General features: G+C 41.0%; 1 protein-coding gene across 4 annotated transcripts in view; it reads left to right on the top strand.

Annotated features, from left to right (window-relative positions):
• The window catches only part of ASPH (aspartate beta-hydroxylase), a 222,553-nt gene that overhangs the window by 71,949 nt on the left and 127,284 nt on the right, over positions 1-23,320 (top strand). For all 4 annotated transcript variants that reach the window (XM_045998610.1, XM_045998609.1, XM_045998611.1 and 1 more), the window contains 8 exons: positions 3,266-3,394; positions 6,874-6,906; positions 7,868-7,924; positions 8,410-8,460; positions 8,910-8,942; positions 13,442-13,480; positions 13,874-13,909; positions 17,780-17,824. In XM_045998610.1, coding sequence (XP_045854566.1) covers positions 3,266-3,394; positions 6,874-6,906; positions 7,868-7,924; positions 8,410-8,460; positions 8,910-8,942; positions 13,442-13,480; positions 13,874-13,909; positions 17,780-17,824 — 423 coding nt within the window. The remainder of the gene's footprint in view (positions 1-3,265; positions 3,395-6,873; positions 6,907-7,867; positions 7,925-8,409; positions 8,461-8,909; positions 8,943-13,441; positions 13,481-13,873; positions 13,910-17,779; positions 17,825-23,320) is intronic.

The raw sequence follows: 23,320 nt of genomic DNA on the forward strand, positions 1-23,320 counted from the left end.
TTTTGCAGGCGTGCTAAACTGTCTTCCTCAGTCCTGGGTGTTTGGATGTTACGTGTAAAGCATCCCATCCGTCTCTGTCTGTGCCCTGCTGGGGAGACCGTCTGCAGCTGAGCTGGGGTTTTTTGCCATTGGCTCTCTGGGGGCTAGGAGCCCATGTCCGTGCATTACTGGCTTTTCTGCTCAGCCAGGAGAGCTGCTGCTTCTGAGCGTGTGTCTGCCCCTCTGGGCAAGCCCGGGCTTTCCCTTCCTACGTCTTTGGTTCAACTCTAACCTAACACAAGGATGATGCAATCTAAATAAATCAGGGATTTCAGTATGATGAGGGCAGTGCTGTAACAGTGAACTATAATGGCTCGGTGTGGGCCTTGCATAGACGTTGGCATTAGCAAAGGCTTCCCCAAAGAGGTGATTTTCTGACTTAATAGCTGAAGGACTTAATAGCTGAAGGTCATGGTTTGCCAGGTGGGTGTTGTTCATGGAGGGTTCCAAGCAAAGGGCATGACACGTGGGCAAGCCCAGAGGAAAAGAGGACCAGAGAGTAGTTCAGGGTGGCCAGCCAGTGGAGTACCTAGGTGGAGAGTGATTGGCAAAGGGTGTTTGTAGTTGATTCACAGAGGAATCGGAACCACGGGAGGGCGCTAGGGAGCGCTGTGCCGTCTGTCTGCCCCTGAACAGGAGCTGAGGGAGTGTGCTGCAGGAAGAGGAGATGGGGGCTCTTCTGGTCATCGGAGCAGATCAGGATGGTCGATCGAACCAAATTTAGCCAAGGTGGGGAGAGAGAAGGGTGGGACGATATGGTAGACATTTGGATGGGTGGGTGTAGGAAGCCAGACAGAAGGGGGAGGAATCAAGTCTAGCATGCCTAGGTTTCTGGCCGCAAGCCTTCCTCTTGGACTTACTCTCTTCTTTACTTAGAAATTCACAGAGGCCATGGATTTAAATGTAATTTGTGTTGCTTCTGAGTATATATCTGCAGTCATGTGTCCTCTGAGCTCCTGGCTTATCCAGTTGTCTGTCTGTTGATCTCCATTTGCGTGTTTTACAGGCATCTCAGACTCAAAATGGACTTAAACACAATTCTTGATTCCTTTGCATTTCAAAGCTCTCCCCCAACCCCTAAAATTTTACTTTTATTCCACTCTTTTATATTTAGGTCATGGTCTGACCCCTACTTAGTAGCTTAAGCTAAAAACTGGGGAGTTTTCCTTATTTTTCTCTCTCCTCCCGTTGCCTCATATGGGACTGATGGGCGGGTCCTGCCGGCTTGGCCTCCAGCGTGCATTTGGACCGCAGTGTGGCAGCGTCACTGTCTCCTCCTGTATGATGGCTACAGAGGCATCCGTTTGGGTCTGTGTTTGATATGCCTTATGGGGATCTGTTCTTTTTCTTTGTCTCCTCTCAGTCAGTTTCCTCCAGTGCAGATGCTCTCTTTTCCTTGTGATTGCCAAGTTTGTCTGCCTCGGGACCTTCGTACCTGCTCCATCTCTGGCTGGTGTGTGTGTGTTTTCCGGTCGAAACATGGCCTCCCTGAGCACCATCTCTGTCGTAGACTCTGGCCGCACGTTCCGCACTTCATCATGGTGTTTCGAGGCCTGTAGCTACCATGTACTTACTAGCTGTGTGGCTTTAGCCGAGTTCCTCAAGTTCCTCGTCCTTCAAAGGGGGATGATAGTACCTACTTCCTAGGGTTACTGTAATGGCCGAAGAGGGCTTGGCAGTGCCTCAGATGTAGTCAGCCCTCAGGGAACTGTTTTACTGGGCTGTCACTGACAGAGCAAGGGAGACTCAGATAAAGCATGACGTTCGGTTGCTTTCCCTACTGAAAACAGGGACTTTCCATTAAGAGTTAAATCCTGCTCATGTAAAAACCATGAAGTTACCCTGGATAACATAAGAGTAAGGAAAAAAGAATATGGAAGAGGGGGTGTGGTAAAATCAGGGACAGGAGTTAGAATTGGTGATTGGTTTGCCAATTAGCAGAAAACCTGAAATGAGGAGAAACAATGTAGCAGGCTGTGACTGAAAGACAGAAAACACATAAATAGTGTGGCCATAAATGGGCCCACACAGTTCAGTACCAGAGGAGGACATCGCTACACCATACTAAAGGTGAGGGAAGGAAGCCTTCCTGCAGTGTTTGAGGAGAGTTCAATGGCAGCAGAAATAGTAATAACCTGGTGATAATGATGATGATGACAATGACAACAAGAATAACACAAGAACAGTAACTTCTAAGTGGTTACTGTGGTCTGGGCAGTTTGTCTAAATGCTTTAATTCTCACAACAATGCTGTAAGTAGGGAGTCCTACTATTTCTTTTTTATGGGAGAAAAATCTTTGGCACAAAGTAGTTACGTAACTTCTCCGGGGTATCACAGCTGATGTGGAAAAACTAGATCTGGAGCCACACACTCGAGACCCCACACTCCCGAGCCCCTTATGGCCCTGCGAGCATAGCTAAGTCGCTTGTGTTGCTTGGCTGGAGTTATGTATAAGACATACTCTGCTTGAAGCCACGTCAGGTTACTGCCGGGAGAGTTTCTTACACCATGACGGCAGGCTAAACCATATTGCAGCGGGATAAGTAGCTTATCCAGCATCTACACAAAAGAAGCAGAACAGCTCAGGATATCATAAAAGTTGGTCTCAGAAGAGAAGAATAGGCATTTCTGTGTAACTTAACAGGCTCCACATAGCAACGTTTAGATGCAAAGTGTAGTACATGTGACCTCACGCAGATGACCTAGCATACAGCTGAGAGAGGTGTCTGGCTGTTCTTTGCAACAGAGCATTTTATAGAGTTACTTAAGATTGGTATGTGGAGTTTTAGACCAGTTCTCAGTGAGTGGTCCCAAGGTGATCTTCTCTCTAACCTGGTGATAATTGAAGAGGCAAATACATTAGCAATTACGAATTCCTTTATTCATTCCTTAAATACTTACTGAGCATTTCCTATGGCTAAGCATGGCCCTGGGTGCTGGGCATACCTGGTAAGTAAATATATGAGGTCCCCGTGGTTGGTGAGTTCATGTTCTACTGAGAGAAGGCCTTTGCCCCCTTCAGGTGAACTAGCACTTGATCAGAGTGAGGACAGAGGCTCAGAGTGGGCAACAGCATGTGTGATGGCCCAGATGAGGGGCAGGGAGTGCGCGGCAGGAGGAGCGTGTATGGGACAGCCCTTCGGAAGAGGCTTATGTGTCTGTGTCAGCTGCTGCCTCTGGGCCCTTGGTGTGGACTTGTGTGACTTTGTTCATGTGACACTCAAGGAGACGATGATGTGCAACAAGCAGAGGCTGAACAAGCAAGAGAACCACAACTGGAAGATGATGATTTCCTCGTAGGAAGTGATGCAGATGACAGATTTGAGCCCTTGGAGACCAGAACATTTCTTGAAGGTAGGACACGTCTTTTGGTTTCAGAATAAAACCCAGCATTCACTTTGTAATTATGATTATTGAAGTCTTTCTTAAACGCCTTTAAACCAAAATTTAATTTCTATCTGAAGTTTATTTTAAGTGGAAGCTGGGAAGTCCAATTAAAACTAATTTTTTCTCTAAAATAAATAGAAATCTTGATTTTGATTCAAAGCACTTTTTTAAGGAAACTGTCAGAATATATAAAGTCCTTATAGAAATAGAAAGTAAGTGAAATGCTTTAGCACATTGCTTCTACTGTGCCTTTTTTCCTGGAGTGCCATGTATCAGAAGAAATTCAGAAAATTGATGAAATATTTTATTTGGCAATCTGTCACAGACTCTTGTTCTAAAATGAACTCCATAGTCACAGTTTATAGAACACAGTTCTTAGCTTCTATACCAGGCATTGACAACATTTTTCCTGGAAATAGCTAGAGGGTCAGTATTTTAGGCTTTGCAAACTATATGGCCTTTATTGAAACTACTCAGTTCTGCCATCTACAGTGCAGAAGTAGCCTTAAATAATACCTACGTATTAGGTATATGTGGGTACATATGGCCATGTTTCAGGAAAACTTTATGTACAGAAGGCTAGTTAGAGGTACAGTTATTCACTGTTGACCTATAGAAGGAAGGAATTTCTTTGATGAAGAAAGCTTTTTTTCAAACATTTTGTGTTCTGCTATGTTTTAATGTGACACTACCATGAGTATTTATTTGAAGCCTTATTAAATGAGCACTCATGCTTTGTTCTTATGGTATCTATTCTCTGATCTTTTTTAAGGTGGCCCTTGAGACTTTAATGAGCTGTTGAAAGATCCCTTTTTAACTTTTTAATTAATTTATATTTAAAGTAAGCCCTCTCCCCAATGTGGGGCTTTAACTCATGACCCTGAGATCAAGAGTCATGTGCTCTACCCACTGAGCCAGCCAGGTGCCCTGAAAGATTTTCATCCACAGGTTGTACTCTGATTGATTAATGATGTTTTATTTAGAAAATAGAAGCATATAAATGACATATTTGTGTGTATATAATTTTATACCTAAAGTGAATACTCCTGAAACATAGTTTGAGATGGATGTTTCATTTCTAAAGAGTAAAACTGAAGAAAAAGGTTGAGAGCATCCACACAAAATCAACCATCTAGCCCATTATGTTCCACCATATAATAATCATCGGAGTCTATGGTTAAGTTGCATCAGGACCCATGCAACAACATAGCCCCACATGCCACAGAGGATCTGGATAAGAGGTGTCTGGCAGGGTTTAAGGATTAGCTAAGCCTAAATCAAGTTCAGGCAGGTGGACAGATGGAGAAACAAGCAGTAAATGAAATCCACAGCACCAATGAAGGCAGGAAGTCCAGAGTAATAAGGTCTTGGATTCAGAGAGGGAATTTCTTATGAATATACACCATGTAAGAGGTACTTGATATCCCTACAAATAGTTTTCAATGTTGGATGCAATTAAGATTGTCTAGGAGCTTTAAAAAGAATACTTTCAGTGGACCAGAATGTTTTGGGGGGCAGCCTCTAGAATGGATCTTTGTGCCAGCTCCCCGGGTCCTATCACAGTGCAGCGGCGGTTCAGCGGGAGCATGGCCAGCCTGTTGATTTTTGCACATGCCTCCCCTTGTGTTCTAGGTTGCTGGGTATGGACAGGCTAAGGTGTGCACCTCAGTGCTCACAGCCCCGGGGAATCAGGAGAAGGCATAGCACCTGTATGGGCTAAAAACATTGAGTGGAGAGGTAGCCTGGTCATAGTAAAATTGGTAAATGGTTGTTAAGACCTTTATTTAAAGCACAAAGGAGTAATGAAAAAGTAAAATGTATCTCCTTTTCACAATATGTAGTGTATTGGAAAACTAAAAGCAAGAAACTCTTGATTTATGAATGAATATATTTTAAAAAACTTACATTCATGCTTATTGTTGAGAGCAGGAAATACACTTTTCCATAGAAATCATGTTCTCACCAATGGTTTGGTTTCCATACCAAGCTACAAAATTGTATATAATACATAATTTTCTATGCGAAGTGTACACTCAAAATGATTTTGAGCTTGTATGTGAGTTCAGCTGCATTGTGCATTGAAAATAGGCCTTTCTAGACCAACTTTAGAACTTGAGACCTTTGGGGCACCTGGGTGGTGCAGGACTCTTGGATTTGGCTCAGGTCGTTATCTCAGGGTCATGAGATCAAGCCCCATGCTGGTTCCATGCTCAGCATGGAGTCTGCTCTAGACTCTCCCTCTCCCTCTGCTCCTTCCCACTTGCTCTCTCTTCCTCTCTTTCCCTCTTTTTCCTTCTTTCTCTCAAACAAGTAAATAAATCTTTAAAAAAAAAACCAAAAAACTTTGGACCTTTAGTTATCATGTATGTTACAATCTCTCTGGGGAAGAAAAAAAATGTTTCTAATTCCTAAGTAAGGGATGCTGATTAAATGATTTCCACATTTTCCTGGTATCTCTTGCTCCCTCCTGTCTTCAGCCAAGCTGGGTCAGGAAGATTGACAGTTACTCAGAATTTTGGTATCTTAGGTACTGCTTACATAACACATTTCAGTTAAGATTCTCAAATAACTTGAAACATAACGCGTTTGATATTTTTTGAGGTTAGGAGTTATCTAAAAAGTTTATAAATTGGGAATAACTTACTTTCTGACATAGTTTTTAATTAGGACATAGATTCAGTGTGAACTTAAAAGTTATTTATTGAGGGGCGCCTGGGTGGCTCAGTGGGTTAAAGCCTCTGCCTTTGGCTCAGGTCACGATCCCGGGATCCTGGGATCGAGCCGCACAGGGGGCTCTCTGCTCAGCAGGGAACCTGCTTCCTCCTCTCTCTCTGCCTACCTGTGATCTCTGTCTGTCAAATAAATAAAATCTTTAAAAAAAGAAAAGTTATTTATTGATAGGCTTCAGAAATTAAAAATACTCTCACTTCATGTAGCTGTTAAATTAACAAGGTTCAGTGGAGTGGTGAGGCTCCTGTGGCGGTAGCCCTTTACTCTTGGGAGTCTGCGGGTTCAGTTATGAACCATTTACCTTTCAGCTCCCTGTCTTAGAAAGTCTCCTCTGTCTCTCCTTGTGTTCTCATCTGTAGACTGTGCTTTTGCTCTAGACAACAGGACACCATGGTGGAATGTGAAGTAGACCACGACAGCCCCTTTTCCAGATCCAGCCCTGTCACTGTGTTCCTCTGTTCAAATCATCCTCTTGTTAGTCCAGGCTCTGGTGGCATTGAGTGGGTTGAAGAGAATGAGGCATTTCTAAGTGTAGTTCTAGTAGAAGATAAAGTGTTTAGCAAACAGTTAATGGATTTTTTAAATGTTTTATTTTAATAATTATTTGCTTTCAAAATAAAATCAATGACAAGCATAGATTCAGGATCTAAATCTACAGTATATATGCATACAACTTGATGAAAGTAGTAATATTGATTTTGTATTATTCTTTTCAGAAACTGAAGATAGTTACCCTGTAGAAGAGACAGGTGAGATTTAAACTTAATACTATTCTTTTAATTAGAATGAGTCTTTTCTTATAAAAAGAGCATCATGAGAGAAAACATTATCTATGGTTATCTATTAATATATTTTATATCATAAAATATATAGAATAGTTAATTATTATATATAACTTAGACATATTATGTCATAATTTCATCTGTATGTTTCTTTGTGATACAGTTTTTGTGCTCTTGACGTCTACTTCCTGAAGATAAACATACTGTACTGGGATGGCTAGGCCAAGAGATGCAGTAGAAGTACATGTTTTGTAGTCTTAAATTACAAAGTCAAAGAAAGGTCAAAATTGTGTATTGTCGCTAGTCACGCATCCCCAGAAGATATGGCCACACTGGAGATGGACATGTCATCTCTCAGTCAGCCTGTGTTGGCCAGTTTTTCTTCCGGTGCTAGAATAGATCCCTTTCTTTGTGCTTGAGGACCCCATGATATCCTTGGCTGGCATGTAGGACGTATATCGCTTCAACAAATGCTAGAATTGTATTGCGATCTGGGAGTACTCAGGTACTGGGTCCAAGGGGGAGGCACTGGGGCACGTGTGCCCTTCCTCAGGCACGCTCCTGCAGCAGGTGCTTGCTGAGTGGACGGGAGGAGGGCTCACCTGCCCCACCATCTCTGGTCGCTCTCTCTGTCTCTGTCTCTTTAGTCTTTGGCTGAATATAGTTGAATTTGTATAATCTAAGTGAGACTATAGCCTCACCAGTTTGCGGCTCAGTTATAAACCCATTGATGATGGGGACTGTCTCATTCATCTTGGTGTTCGGCATTTCCCCAAGTGGGTGCCTGGGTGACTATAAATGTGAGCATCATTATGATTTGATTTCATATTTCTGTCACTCTGGATATTATGCTTTTCCTATTTTGAGTATCAAGTGCAATCCTTCTTGAGACAGATTTGTAATTTTCTAATTATTTCTTAACTTACAGCTTCACAGGTTTATAATCAGGATATGGAAGAGATGATGTATGAACAGGACAATCCAGGTCTGTGATATGTTTCTGTTTAAGGCACTGGCCAAAGCCATTCTACCCTGGGGTTAATGATTCACTCAGATTCGACAGAGTCCTCTTTATAATACTCATAGTCCTTTTTGGTTGCCCAGGCATTTATAGAAATTCCTGAATATAGTTTAATATTACATGGAGGAATGAGGAAAAAAGGATATGTATTTTTCAAATCACCATTGGGACTTTGCCCTTTGTAGGTAGGATGCTGGGAAGGCAATTCGGAAATTGACGAGGCAGAGTGGTATAGTGGAGTCTCACTGGTTCTGTTCCTTCCTGTCTTTGTGACTGAGAGAGCAAATTATGGACCTTTATTCAGCTTAAATTTTATTGAATGATAATGATAATATCTATCTCACCCAGTTGTGAAAATTGGAATTAATTTGTAAATACTTCAGAATGGCATCTTGTAATGTATTTGGTTTTTACATGTTTGACAAAGGTGTATATGTTTTCCCTTTTAGATTCCGTGGAACCAGTAGTGGGTGATGATGAAAGAAGGTACCATGAAGCAGGTACTGAATGAATATTTTCATTAGATTTTAAACATTACTCAAGACTTTATGGTTATAATGCTATGTTAAAGTGATTTTTCTTTCAAAGGAGTCAGAGAAGGAATCCTAACACCTAATACAAGTCTTTTTGCTTTGTAACAAGATTAGATTAAGAGTATCAGACTTTCATATTTTAGCTCATCTACACTGACACCCTGACAATACAGGATATTAATTCTTAATGCTACTTTTGCATATCTTACTTTATGCCAGTTTGAAGAATTTTTATGAAAATAATTTACTTGTCCTTGTGTCTAGTGTTTTTGGGGCAGAGGCACCTATCACTGATTGCAGACACTGATATTTAAGAGAACAGAATTCTGTATTTGAGATGAAGCTGTGTTTTTTTTTAGCTAAGCAGTTACATAGAATGACCCATTTAATACTGAGTTTTATTCTCTTTCTTGCAGATGACCTTACATACCAAGACTATGATGAACCAGGTTTGAAAATGCTTCTCAACCTTAAGCCATCTACTTGTTTTAAGACCTACTCATACTTTTTAGAGTTATAGAGGGTAGTGTTGTAAGCTTCAAATACCATAACTTAAAATCTCCAAATGAATGGGAGTTTTCAAAGAATTTACTTGGGGAGATTGTTTACCTCCCCCATGGGTTCAGCCATTGACTAAATAATTTCTTAAACTCTTTTCAAGTTGCCTTCAGAAGCAGTTAAAAATTATTCATGAAAACTTACCTCATTACTATATAGTCTTAGCTCTCTTTCAACTAACATAATGTCTGATGCATAGAAAACTAGTGAAAGTTGAACTACTCTAGTTTCTTCTACAGAGTAATCCCACTCTTAAAGGAGATGGGTCTACTAGCATGAAGAAAGGTACAAAAGAATTTCACTGCAGGCTTAACAGTGGCATAAACGAAGAGTGTGGGCATGTTTTTGGCATGAGTGGCACTAGATTCAGATTTGGGCATTTATATTTTCGGTTTGTTGCCAAAGCACTCCCTAGCCTGTTTTACTAAACTCCACAAAGTAGATTCTATTTTTTGAGACTTTCAAGATGAAAGAAATAAGGTTCGGAGAATGTAAGTGATTTGCATAAGATAATATGACAAAGAAATGATAAAGCCAATGGTATATCATTTTTATTCTGCCACCTTCATAGATAACTCTGTAAAAGGAACAGAGTCAGTTGAGCATAACTTCATGTGTGAAGCAAGAAGGACGGAGAAATGTATAGTGCTTGAGTCAGATATAGAGGACTTTACATGCTGATGGTTTGGGGGCTTGACATTCAAATAGGAGCAATATGGAGTCCTTACTCTCAAGAAATATATGGACTCATGACAGTTGGTGGTTCTCAATTGAAGAAAATTAGGACTGGCTGTGTATAAACCCGATATGCTAATTTATTAAGCACATGTATTTAAGATTTAAAGCCCTACGAAGATGACCAGTCACAGTGGCTATTTCTAATGGAGTATGAATGATGCCATTGGAAGCATCTTGGATCCTGTCTTTAAGAACTAATATTTTTATAAGAAATTAAATAACTTGGCCAGTATGATTGGATCTAGATTTTCTTTTCAGTTTCAAATTTAAAAAAGAGAAAAGAAATTTGGAAATAAAAGTTATGTGTAGAGATGAGATACTTTTCTCATTTCTGCCCCTCATTATAGTGTGTGTCTGAATGTGCTAGGAAGAACATATTTGGAAGGCATTTAGCAGACTAGATCCAGAGAACCTTAAAATCAAACTGGAAAGAAGTGTAAAATTAGATACTGTGTTAAAAAAGATGTTATAAAAATAACTGTGTCTTCAAAGGCAGAGTATCAGAATAAGCACAATTTAACATGTTAAAAAAGAGTAATAAAATGGGACCTAAGGGGTCATCAAGATTTGAGACACTTTGGATCACAAGATACCCTAGATTACCTTGCCATAGAACCTAACAAAACATAGAATCAAACAAAAGGGATTTGATAGAAGTATTAATACGATTATTCACAGTGTTATTACAAGATACATTTGTGGCATTCAGGAACCAACTAGGGAAGCCAAATGAACATATGTAAGTGAGTTGTAAGTAGGGTGAAAACAAAACCATTTTTCAGTAGATGAACAGAATATATTCCATATTAAACTCTCTACATCTAGAACCTGGAAAACATGTGGCTTCTTAAAGCTACGGAAGGAACCAGCTTTCCACATTGAAAATCTAGAAAGCATTAAGCCTACATTGGATATACCTAGGATATGACAATACCGGCTTACCATCTGATCGATTTATTCATATACTGCACACGTATTAACTACTTCGTGTCTAAAACAGGACTGGAGCAGTTCTAGTGCGGAACACACACGGTTTGATCACACAAATAACTTCAATTTAGTGTTAATTCAAAATTGCACTAAGTGCTGGTGAGAACAAGGACAGTGTGTAACAAGAGCATATAGCGAAGAGACCTACCTAGTTTGTGGACCAGGAAAGGCTTCCCTGAAGTTGGAAGGGAAGATTAGAGCCATTGACAAGGCAAGGGGAAGGTGGGTGGAATATCCTAAGAAGCCTCTGAGGTGCAAAGATGTGTCTGGAGGGCTGGCAGTCTAATCTGGGCTGAGGTTGCACTGTGTCTGGGGTCCAGAGGACACCTAGAGTTAGTCAGGCATATTCACCTACCCTCAGGGCATTGTTTGAGGCACTATAAAATCAGATGTGCATTTTGTAAAGATCGATGGGTCTGACGTGTAGCACATGGACTGGAGAGAGACAGGAGTGGGTATGGGGAAACCAGTTAGTTTAGTGCCGTTATCCCGATCCAATCTTGCCCTGGGTCCCATCTCTGCCTAAAGAGCAGTCAGAGGAGATGAGTTTCAGCAAAGGGATGTTCAGCAGTGTCCCATGCTGCTGAGAACTCACGCGCGGTGGGCACTGAACACATGCATTGCATCTAGTATGACAGCCGGCCCCCTGGTGACCTTGGCTGGAGCCATTGTCAGGGGACACAGATAGATAGAAGGTGGACAGAGATAACGTTGTTTAAACCAGGGTGGTGGCAGTGAAGGGAAGCGGACAAGATGAGAAATGTAAGGAGAAAAAATTGACGGGGCAGGATGTGTGGGTGTAGCTGGGGGAGAGAGCAAGGTGTCAGGAACCCCCGTCTACCGTATCGGCTCATGCCTTTGATGGATGGTGGTGCTTTTTCCCTAAGGCAGGACTGGAAAACAGGAACGGGCCAAGAGGCTGTGAGTCCAGTCTACAATGTTGACAGTGTTTGTCGCGACATCCAGGGGGATATGTAATAACCTGGTTGGTGGTGCCTGGTCTCAGCCAAGAACTCGCATTTATGGCTGAGAGTTTGGGAGTGGTGAGTCTGTACAAGATAATTGAAGCCAAAGGCTGAGATCACTTATGGAGGGAGGACAGTGTAGGGGGATGGGAGGCTCTGTGGCTGGCCTTCGAAGAAAGTCAACATTTCATGCCTGGTAGGACTAGGACAGGTGAAGAAGAAGATTGAGAAGGAGAACGGAAGAAATGAAAGGAGAACACAGTCACACTGAAGTGTTTAAGAAGGGAGGAGCTACTGGAAGCTCTAACTCGGTGAGGTGGATCTCGTCCATTACATGGAATGAGGTGGTCTCGGAGGAGCTTTGGCAGGCAGGGGTGAGTCAGGGCCACAAGCAGATGGCAGTGCTTGGGGAAGGAAGTGAGGGGTGAGGTAGCAAATGTGAATGACTCTCTGAAGAAATGAGATTGTGAAATGGAGGGGAGAGTTGGGGCAAGGGGAAGTGGGCTCAAGAAAGGGCTTTTTTTTCTTTTCTTTTTTTTTTTAAAGATTTTATTTATTTATTTGACAGAGAGAGAGGTCACAAGTAGGCAGAGAGGCAGGCAGAGAGAGAGGAGGAAGCAGGCTCCCTGCAGAGCAGAGAGCCCGATGCGGGGCTCGATCCCAGGACCCTGAGATCATGACCTGAGCCGAAGGCAGCGGCTTAATCCACTGAGCCACCGAGGTGCCCCAAGAAAGGGCTTTTTTTCCTTTAAGTTGGTAGAGCCTCGAGCAGGTTTAAATACAACAGAGTTCAAAGTGACAGAGTGAGCAAAAATGTACTTCTCCTCTCTCTTACCAGTACCACCAGAAGGACAGAAGATGATGGATTAAAATTGTCCCTTACTCTACCCAGCACTGAGAATTAGTATCTGAAATATAGTAGTTGCTCAAAAAATTTTCTTTATTAAATGACCATAAAGAATACACTGATAACTGTGGTAAGAAAATAAGAAAGCTCACTCGAAGTGAGCCAGAAAATTTGAGGCATTTTGGAGAATGGAAAAAGCTGGGATTGGGTTGACCAAGAAAGATGTGTGACCCACCTGAGCCAAAGAGAAGAGACCAGAGCCTCCTTTGCAGCAGAGAGCCCTGAGTCCCGTGCGAGTAAACGAGAAATCATGGGTGCTGGGCCTCGGGAAGAGCAGTGAGTTCATGGCCTGCCAGCTGAACCCTCACTGAGGGGCTGGCACTGGGAGCGTTTGCCGCCAGGTGGAAGATGAGAGAGTTGTTCCCTAAACAAACAGAGAATCTGCCTGGTGAAAGCCCAGAATCCTCCCCAACAGACATGAAACATAGAAAAGAGAAATTCAGTGCCCTCAGGAACTAAACAGATTTCGGATCCTGGTAACCAGTGATTGGGGAAGAACCTTAATTTCTCCCATTTTACATGAAGAAAGCATTTGTAAGGTGGGAGAAATTAAGGTTCTTCCCCATCTCCTATGGCTAAAAGGTGGCCGACCTGGACTTTGAATCTGTGTTTTGACTCCACACCAGACTCTTTCCTATCCTGCTCTATAGCCTGCCACTTCCCAGTGACTAAGTCCCAGGGGTTCAAGGATGAATTAGATATTGTCTCTGCTCATGAAACCGTACAGCGAATGTTGTGTCACAGTGAGTTATGTAGCCCTAAAGGATTATTTTTTCTGTGTATTTTCTAGTATACGAACCATCGGAAAATGAAGGTCTAGAAAGTTCAGGTAAGCTTTTTCTCTAAATGGGTGTTTCCTGCGAGTCAGCCCCCCCCCCACCCTTGTATTTATTAAAACTCCGATAACTTGTAGGACAAAGACAGATGTAGTCAGAAATCCAAGACATTTTTCAGTCTCCAAGGAGGTAATTGCATATTGTCAATATACTCTTTCCCTTGTACTTATGTTGCAAGTTTTATGTCATTAGGGATGATGTCAGCCTATTTAAAGTATACTTTGAATATAATTTAGGAATTAAAGTTGATATGCTAATATAAAGAGTTATGAGTCTCCATAAGAAGGCCCTAGTCTAAAAAGAGCCAAATTTAGTTACCTTAGTAGAGATAAGTTAATTTAGAAATCTAGTGTGAGTTAATGTAAAATGTGTTTGTTTTTTTTTAGATAGTGCTGTAGAAGATTCAAACATAATTTTAGAAGGTAAGTTAATTTTATAGAGATAGTTTTACTTTTTGTATTAAAATTATGTTCACACATTCAGCAGATATGTATTGGACACTTTGGTGTCTGTAGGGTGCTTGGGGCTAGGAGGGAGAGCGTGAAGACAATGGCTAGGATTTCTGGTTTCCTTGGGGTTGGCATTCTCGTGGTCAGACATGATGAAGTAACTACAGATTTATGAAAAGTACAATAACATAAAACCAGGATAGTCCAATAGCAAATAACTGGTTATAGCAAGGCTCTTCAGCGAGGGTGGGTTTGTCAGACGGGGTTAGCCTTGGGCAGGCATGGGTTGAAAGTTGGGTTCTTTATGTTGTGGTGCAGCTGGACAGACTATTTTTGAAAGTGAAGGGATTGTTCCTAAACAGTTGTTGCCTCTGTTACGTGGTGGTGCTTCGACAGCATGTAGAGTTACAGAGATCCTAACGGTCTGCAGTGTTCTTTCACATACGTTATTTCAGTTGTTCCTCACAGTGGACACTGAAGAAGTAGAGCAATTTATTGTGTTTTTTGTTTTGTTTTGTTTTGTTGGGTTTTTTTTTTGCGGGGGGGGTTTGTGTGTGACTAAGGTGGTATTCAACCCAGACGTGGGGCCTACAGTGGACTCTGGGGTCCATGGACTTTAACGCCAGGAAGTTGCCACAGGGAACATGTAATATGGCATTTGCTCTTTATGTTACTCTTAGAATTTATTGATGAGCCACTCATTGTCAGTTTTCAGGTGAAATGTTGTTGCTTTTGAGCTTGTTTAGGCAGAATATTTAATAGTACAGTTGACTGAAATGGGAGAAGATGGGGAGGAGTGGGGGGAATGTGGGGATACCAGAATTCCCCTCATTTTCCACTTAGCTGCTGACAGAGACCCTTCCACCGCTGCTGTGACCACTGCACACACACAAATTCATCTCCACGTAGCAGACTGGATAGTATTCATATTTTCTCCTACCTCCTGTGACTCAGTTCTCTTTGAAGAATATAGCCAAGTCTGTTTTTTTATTTAGTCAGAGTCAGAAAAGGGAAACCCCCCCATCCCTAGGAAGAGCTTTATCCAACCCATCCCACATATATTGTTTTATATAAGAGGCAGAATGTTACAATATGCATCTTGGCCCTGCCTTTCCTGTGTTTGAAGTAGTTTTTCCAAAGACTTTTCCAAAGTCCCCACTATATCCTCTACAGGCATTTTGATAAGCCAGTAGAGGATATAGTGGAGACTGCTAAGGAAATTCTTTTTGCAGGGCAGTGGGGCTCTGGACTGTGTGCTGTTAGCCCCGTCTATAGTTTCTGTGCTTCTGTGTTTGGAACCTGAGTGGTCAGTGAGAAGGAACTCATCATCTTCACGTGCCCTCTAACCTCTTTCCCCCTGTTCCTTGACTTGGCTCAATGTATCAATATACCGTTGGATTCCCACACCAGCAATGACAGTGTCATCATTGACACTCCCTCCATCTCTGCAGCTAATCCATCCCAAGTATTGCTGAATGGGCTTCCAAAACATTTCTCAAATCCCTTCTTTCCTCTGTGGCTCTGGTGATCTAGTTCAGCCCTCATCACCTTCCTGGACAGCAGTGGTAGCCTTCTAGCCCATCTTCTCAACTAGATACTTGTCCTGTTCAAATCCATCTGTCATGATACCGTTAGGGTGATCTATTCAAAAGTAGAGGTTAGGCTGTATCAACCCTGTGCCTAAACCCTCTTTACTTCCCCATCTGTGTCAGGAAGGTTACTTTCTGTTACAGGCAACAGAAAAGTAAGCTTGAATTGACTTAAGCATTAAAGATTCAGTTGTGAACTTGGAAGACCTAGTGAGGAATTTGAATTATAGTCCAGGTGCAGTTGGAATCTGGGAAAAAAATGCTTAAATGAAGTATGGCATAATTTGACTTATTTTAAGGACTTACTTTCACTCCTAATTAGAAAATGGATTAGATGAGGCAAGAATGGAGGCAGGGACCACCCTGTAAGGAAATGTTTGGCTGCCAATCCAGGAAGTGATCACGGTGGCCTGGAGTAATGTGGCTGTGGAAATGGAGGGGAAAGTTTTGAATTTGAGATATATTTTTAAAATATAACTGATAGACCTTTCTGATGGTTGTGAAGTAAAGAGAAATAAAGGGAGACGTTGGTTTGGTTTGAATAACTGCCAGATGATGGGGCCGTTTACCAACTGTGGGATGGTGGCAAAAGTAGGATCTAGAATAAACTGGTTTAGGGGAGAAAACCAAGGCTCCGTATTAGATATTTTAAGTTTGGAAGTGATGTGAGATTCCCAGGTGGAGGTATCAAGTAGAGGGTTGGGTGTGCCAACGATACGAGCTAGATGGGTGAGACCTGAGATTGATGTGTTTGGGAGCCATCATCATGAAGGTGGGAGTTGAAATCCAGACTGAAGTGGGCTTAAAAAGTCCTGGAGTAAAGAAAATCAGGTTGTGCTGATACAATAAGTTTACTGTTTCCTTTTAAAAAATCCTCTCATTACATCATTGCCAAAATAAATTTCAGGTGAGTCTGTTAAATGTACACTTTTTCAGAATAAAATTAAATGGAAATTTTGAATTTCAGATTGAAAATTTGATTTATCTTGCAATAATAATAAGGCTTTCTTAGTATAACATCAGTGATGGAAATAATAATGTGATTAATACTTTGTGATGCACACAAGTTTTTCAGACCTAAAATGACAAGTAAAAGAAATTCTGAGAAGAAATATTGGTAAGGGTGATACAGTGCTAGTCGCTCTCTAACTTACTAAGAATGAGATCAGTAGGCAAACCTTAACAAACCGTTCAGAACAGAGAAAGCTAGTTGTTCATAGTACTGCCACTAAAACAACGAAATATGCCAGAATATTCATTGTGATCAGTGGGAATAGGTGAATTTTTTTTTCCTTTTTCCCTTTATGTAAAAAATATTTCCAAATCTTCCATTTGGGTATGTATTATTCTTAAAATTAGAAGCAAATTAATTTAAGAAGAAAAATAGTTAAATAGCTGCATATTATAGTTATAATATGATAACTATAGAAAACTATAGAAAAATAGTTAAATAGCTGCAATATATGAGTTTTAGAAAATGCTATAAAAATTCTTCCTTTTGACCTAAGTCTGTTCCAAGTCTTCAGGAGCAAAAGGAAAACTGATATAATCTTATCTCTAAATTAAGGTAATGTTCAATGGGTTGTTAGATATGAAGATCTTAAAATGTGATATAATTCGATAGACGGAATCAGATCAGTTTATTATTATACCATTATTTGATAAGGTCTGTCTACGGTCTCTTTAGATGCAAATGGGTTGAAGTGGCCAGGGAAAAAGGCAAGATGTTTAGAAGTCATATCCCTATTTTTGGCCAGTCTTGGAATATGTAATCTTGAATATTATTTTTCAGAAACTTTTTTAAGGATAGTAATGAACTTTTAGGACTCTCTTTCAATTTCTTTGCCTTGTTTCATTCATGTTGCATTTAGGGTTGTGTATTAAAAACTTCTTTAACAAGATATTTTAGACCTCTTTCCTCAGCTCTCTTATCAAGTCTGATGCAAAATTGTGGTGAAGACCGGGGTTTTAGTTCATATCTCCTTTGCCCAGGCAGTGAGTTTTGGTCATGATTAGTCAGTTAGGCAGATGATGTAAAGCCTGTTTTACAGAACACTTGAGAAATATACAGCACTTTGCAAAGTTACCGCTAACTCTTCTTTGTTGTAATAGTGTGAAAACCTAATGTTTTTGTCATCATTGCAATCGTATCCCAGAAGTGTCTGTAAAAATAATCACTGTAACTTAAATACAATCTGTGTTTGAAACACGGTCAGCAGTATGTAATGGATTGTAATTTTCTTACTTATTTTAGAAGCGCACATGCCCCCTGGTGAAGAACAACAGGAAGTACCACTAGGTATGACATTTTTTGGTTGAATCGCCCTTTCCTTTTCTGTTTTAACTTAAAATGTACTGTTGATAGTCACAGTGGCTATAGGAAGTTAGTCTATGAACGGTAAAAATCCTGAGAGAAGGATTAATTGTACCTCGGTTTAAAGAGAAAATTGTCTGTGTTTGATCAGTTGAGCCAAAGTAAAGGAAAATACACGTCAGATTCGGTCCAGTCCCTGTTTGTTGAGCTGGAAGGTGAGGAGCAGTAATGATCAAAGTACCATGTGATTTTGACCATTATAGATGGTGGTAGTAGTAGTTAGGTGGGGTTCCCCCCACCTTTTTTTTAACTGATAAGCTAATTGATGATGGAATCTGATTTGCCTTAAGATGAGAGTTTAGTAGTGCATAATTTAGTGACTTGACTTTTCTAGTTCCCCATTCCCATGAGGGCATCTTAGTGCCTTGGGCCTCGTTAGTACCAGAAGTCTTTGTTTCCAGCCCACTGGGTTAATCCATTTCTGCATTTTTCCCTCCCCTCTGCCACATGTCCCTCTCACAGCAGTGAATTTAGGGAATGGGAACATCATTTCGACCAAGGCCTGTGCTTTCAAATGGCATTTTAGAGATGACATTAACTCTACCTGCAGCCAGAAATTAACATAGAAACCTCCTGTTCTCATAGTGGGAAACATGATTTATAAAGAGGGGAATTTCCAGTACCTCTATCCCAAGTATATTTCCTCTTATTTCTGTGTTTTATTTCCATTTTCTTTCTTTTTGTGTCACTTAATGGTTGAATTATTGCTCCTATTTTTTACATTACGCTTAATGTGAATTTTGTGGCAATGATATGCATTACTCTTTTTGAGTCTGGTAGAAATAATAACTGCCAAATCCTATTAAATAATAAATTTCAAGGAAAAAAAATAACTTTTATAATCAAAGAATATTTTTAGTTGTATACCCCAGCTCATCTTTGCTTATTTCACGTTGGGATGTTTTAGGTTTTGGTGATTGTTATACCACATACGTTTTTAGTCATCTGTACAAATGCTTAAAAGAACTGGGTTGTGGTATTATAATGTGAATAAGAATGGAACTCCATGGAGAATTTGGGCTTTTACATGATGGATACTGCGCAGGTGCATGTATTTTGTGTTTAGGAAAGGTGCACAGAGCAGGGGGTGTTGCTGATTCTATCCTGCCTTATAATTTCTTCTTTCTTGCTGAGTGGTGCTTTACAGACGGCCTCGTTTCTGTCTTGAGGAGGCAGAGCACGTTACTGAATTAGCATTTTGATTACTGTCCAGTACTTTAAAGAAATTGTCTTAAAAGTATTTTTTAAAATAATGAGTTTTTACAACATTGGCCTTTTTCTAGTTACAGTTCATATTTTTTAATATTGACCTGACTTTAGCAAAGGCATAAATACTGTTTTCTGGCCAGAAATTTCTGTGCTTTTCTTTTCCATGTTTTATAAGCTGAACACAAGAATTTCCTTGCAACATAATATATAAAATACCCAGTGGTTCGGGTGCTGAAAGGAGGTGCTATTTTAGAGGAGGTATTTAACAACCGAGGCACATAAAAACGAAGATTTGCTGAATATGTGTACTCACTGACATATGATAAGCTCCCAATAAATAAATGGTTACCGTGGCTATTTTTGTTTAGTAATTAATTAGCCTGATCTTCGAGGTGAATCAAGAGAAGTTAAACCCTGAAAGACCTGCTCAGGAAGTTGTAACCTGTAATTTGGTGTCATAAAAATTGGATTAACCCGCTGCCCAGTTACAGTGCGACCTTTCCAGAAGAGACTGTGAGGCCAAGAGTTAGCAATATGTATTTTTAATGATTGCGCTTGCTTTGCTTATTTCCCATTATTTTCATAGTCTAGTTTATATTACAACCTCTTTTACTCAGTTTTATAAAAGAATAATCATTGATCTGTATTCGTGATCTTCATGTACAATAAACCCACTGCTCTTATAAGTGCTTAACAATCTGTGAGATTACAGAAACTGCAGGAACACTGATGATAGGGCCTGTTTTCCCCAACTTTGCAATGCTCCATAACTTCCAATCTTGAAAATCTGTTATTCAGGAGAAACGTTAATGGAGGACCTCTGCAACATGCTAGCTCTTAGTGCACTTTATTCTGGCCCTTGGGATCTTAAGTGATGATTCCTTTGCCTTCCCTGATCATTCCGAGAATAGGTTATGCTGTCTTAATATTGTTTACCAAAGTTCGCAATAATATATTTATTGGTGTGCTCTAACCCCGCAGGGCGGGGACTGTCTTAGTTCACCATTGTATTGAGCCACACACTAGGGACAGGGAGTGTGACCCTTTAGGAAGCAGTAAGCATTCTGTAGGAGCTCTTCTAAGCACATTCCATGAATTAACTCATTTAAGATTTCCGGTTGCCTAAGAGGTAGACATGCTGTTATCTCCATGTCACAGATGAGAAAACTGAGACGCAACGAAGCTGGTGTGAGAGCCGATGGGTGGCAGAACGGATGCTGCCCCTTGCCTGTTGGCTCCGGAATTCAGGCTCTGGGCCTCTGTGCTCTAGAGGACTTTTCATAAGGGAAGGCCTAAGGGCTGATGAGTTCTGAGAGCTGTTTTGATATGATAAAGATAGAGCTGTCATTTTGTTCAGCATCTGTCCTTTACTCTACGTTAGTACTTCAGCTAGGACCCAGAAGTGTTGAAGATTAAGATTTATGGTAGAAAAGTCAGTTGTCCAGTAGCTTGAATTTTGTCATCTTTTCTTTATATTTGTAAATTTATAAGTGCTTTGCTCTTCACAAAGTCAGTCCTGGGAATTGATCATTCTGATATTAGAAATCGATCATTTTAAATATCAGATCTTTTATAAAAAAATTTTTTTGCAATCCAGGCTCCTTAGTGAGTTTTTACCTGTCTCCTAAAACCCAGATTTTTTAAAAAAGATTTTATTTATTTATTTGATAGAGAGAGCACACATGCCCAAGTAGGCAGAGCAGTAGGCAGAGGCAGAGGGAGAAGCAGACTCACCGCTGAGCAGGGAACTCGATGTGGAACTCGATCCCAGGGCCCCCGATCATGACCTGAGCTGAAGGCGGTTGCTTAACAGACTGAGCCACCCAGGTGCCCCCAAACCCAGATTTTTACTTGAAATCATATAGCATGTGATTCTGGCAATACGACACAATAAATATGCATAGCACAAATTGATTCATTTATGGAGGAATCACTTACAAAATTCATCTGAGTAAAATTTCCTGCCAAACAGTATGTTAAGGCCATTTTACTAACTGCTTCCAGTAACGATTTTTTTTCTGTCATACCATGCCAGAAAAAAAAGAAATTAATGTTTTATGGTGCTAATCTTATTATTCAAGATGGAGCTATGTAAGCATCAGTGTTTCTGTTGCTCCCGTCTCTCTGAAAATGGAGGTAACACTTGTAACTCATCCCACCGTGGGCTGGTCTAGCAGTGGTGATGGTTTTGCTCTGCTGCACCTGTGCGAACTTTCACTCAGGCCTCCCCTTGTCACCTAGCATTTCCTAACATGATCACTAAGGCACCCAGCCAGACTCGAACAACAAGACAGTGCCTGCCCCATAGCAGGTCCCAGTCCTCTGGGCGTATAGCTGAGTAAAACAACCACTGTGATGTTCTTAACCCCCCAGAGGGGTTAAGCTGTGCTGAGCGCAGCACAGAGAAGGAGGGATAACTAATCCAACATTGCAAACAAGGCTATGGAGAGTCAGATAGGCCTCCCCATGTGTTGTCGTGCTGGACCTGAGTTTTGAGGTGCTGTTAGAAGTGACAGGAACTGGTGGGTGGGGAGCAGAGGAAGCAAGTGCTTGCAGAACAAGAACCAGGACAGTGGGCCATATAAAGATGTAAGAAGACAAGTGAAAAAACAGGCAGGCGTCAGTTCCTGGAGTGTCCCGTATATGATGTTTAAAAATTTGAATCTGGGCCTAAAGGTGGCAGGAGGCCACTAAAAAATGCTAAGCAGAGGAGTCACATGATCAAATCCAGATTTGAAAAGAGCAGGCCAGTGAGGAGATGGAGACGAGGAAGGGGGCAGATGTACTGAGCCAAGCTGGAGACCCAAGATGCTTCAGCTGTGGGGCAAGGACTGGCCGGATCACCTCATGGGAACTGAAATGGGAAGCAGTTTGCGGGGAGAGAGGGCTGACTGAAGGGAAGAGTCGAGGACGATTCCTATGTTCCTGACCTGATTGAATGAATGGTCAGCCCTTCATGAACCTGTTGGAGGCAGGAGGAAATGGAGAGTAGCAGAGGTGACTGGCCCGATTTCAGACATACTGGGTTTGCCACTCAGTGAACCACTTCTGACTAGAGTCATCTTTAAATATGCAGGAGCAGGGCACCTGGGTGGCTCAGTGTGTTGGGTCTCTGCCTTCTGCTTGGGTCATGATCTCAGGGTCCTGGGATCGAGCCCTCCATCGGGCTCTCTGCTCAGCGGGGAGCCTGCTTCCTCCTCTCTCTCTGCCTCCTCTGCCTACTTGTGATCTCTATCTGTCAAATAAATAAATAAAATCTTTTAAAAAAATAAGTAAATATGCAGGAGCATACTTTTGGGTCCTTCAGAATTGTAACTGGGCTTTTAGGTTATTTCTCCTTTGATCGGTGTTCATCACTATGCCTCAAACACCTTCCTACTACCTCAGGTATGTTTGATGGCACAAGTTACAGGAATGCTCATTCCTCTCCCAGGCTAGCTCACTAATAGATTCTAAGATAACCTAAAGTCAAAGGCATTTGTAAAAACATTTTCTGTTGAGGTGTAATTAACACACAGAGACATGCTCACTTGCTGAGTGGCCAGTGAAGGAACTGTGCCTGTGATCTGTTCCTGTACCACTAGTCAGAAAGCTTCTAGCACCCCAGAAACCCTCCCTCCTCCGGCTCAGTCACATCCCCCCCAACAGTAAGTGTGCTGATCTGTCACCATTGATTGGTTTGCTTGCTTTTGAATTTAATAAAAGAAAACCAGAAGCAAACACACACAAATGCAGATACACTTTTTTGATGACTTTTCTTTGTTGTTGCATAACATCGTGTCTGAGTTTCATCTGCTTTGTAGAGTGTAGTGCTGGTTTTTATTCATTGCCATTTACTATATGTACATTAAAAAAATCCATTCTACATTGATAGCTATTGTAAATGTTTCTAGTTTCTGACTGTTAGAAAAAAGCTTCTATGAATAATCTCATACTTGTCTTTTGTATATAAATGTTCATTTCTGTTGGATATATGAAAGTTGGATATAGTTACCTCACATTAGCACCAAATCTGCTCATATAAAAACTTCTGAATACACATGCACGCACACACATATGTAGATGGATAGATAGGAAGGGAGGAAGGAAGGCTCATACTCGAGATTTAGAAATTATTTCAAAATTTGGTTGGACCTTTAAGTGCACCGTCTTCTTCCCTACTCAGATTGTAACAGATCTAATGCTGTGATGGTAAAATCAGCCAGATACTAA

Source organism: Meles meles, chromosome 1 (assembly GCF_922984935.1).
Source record: "Meles meles chromosome 1, mMelMel3.1 paternal haplotype, whole genome shotgun sequence".
Classification (NCBI taxonomy): Eukaryota; Metazoa; Chordata; class Mammalia; order Carnivora; family Mustelidae; genus Meles; species Meles meles.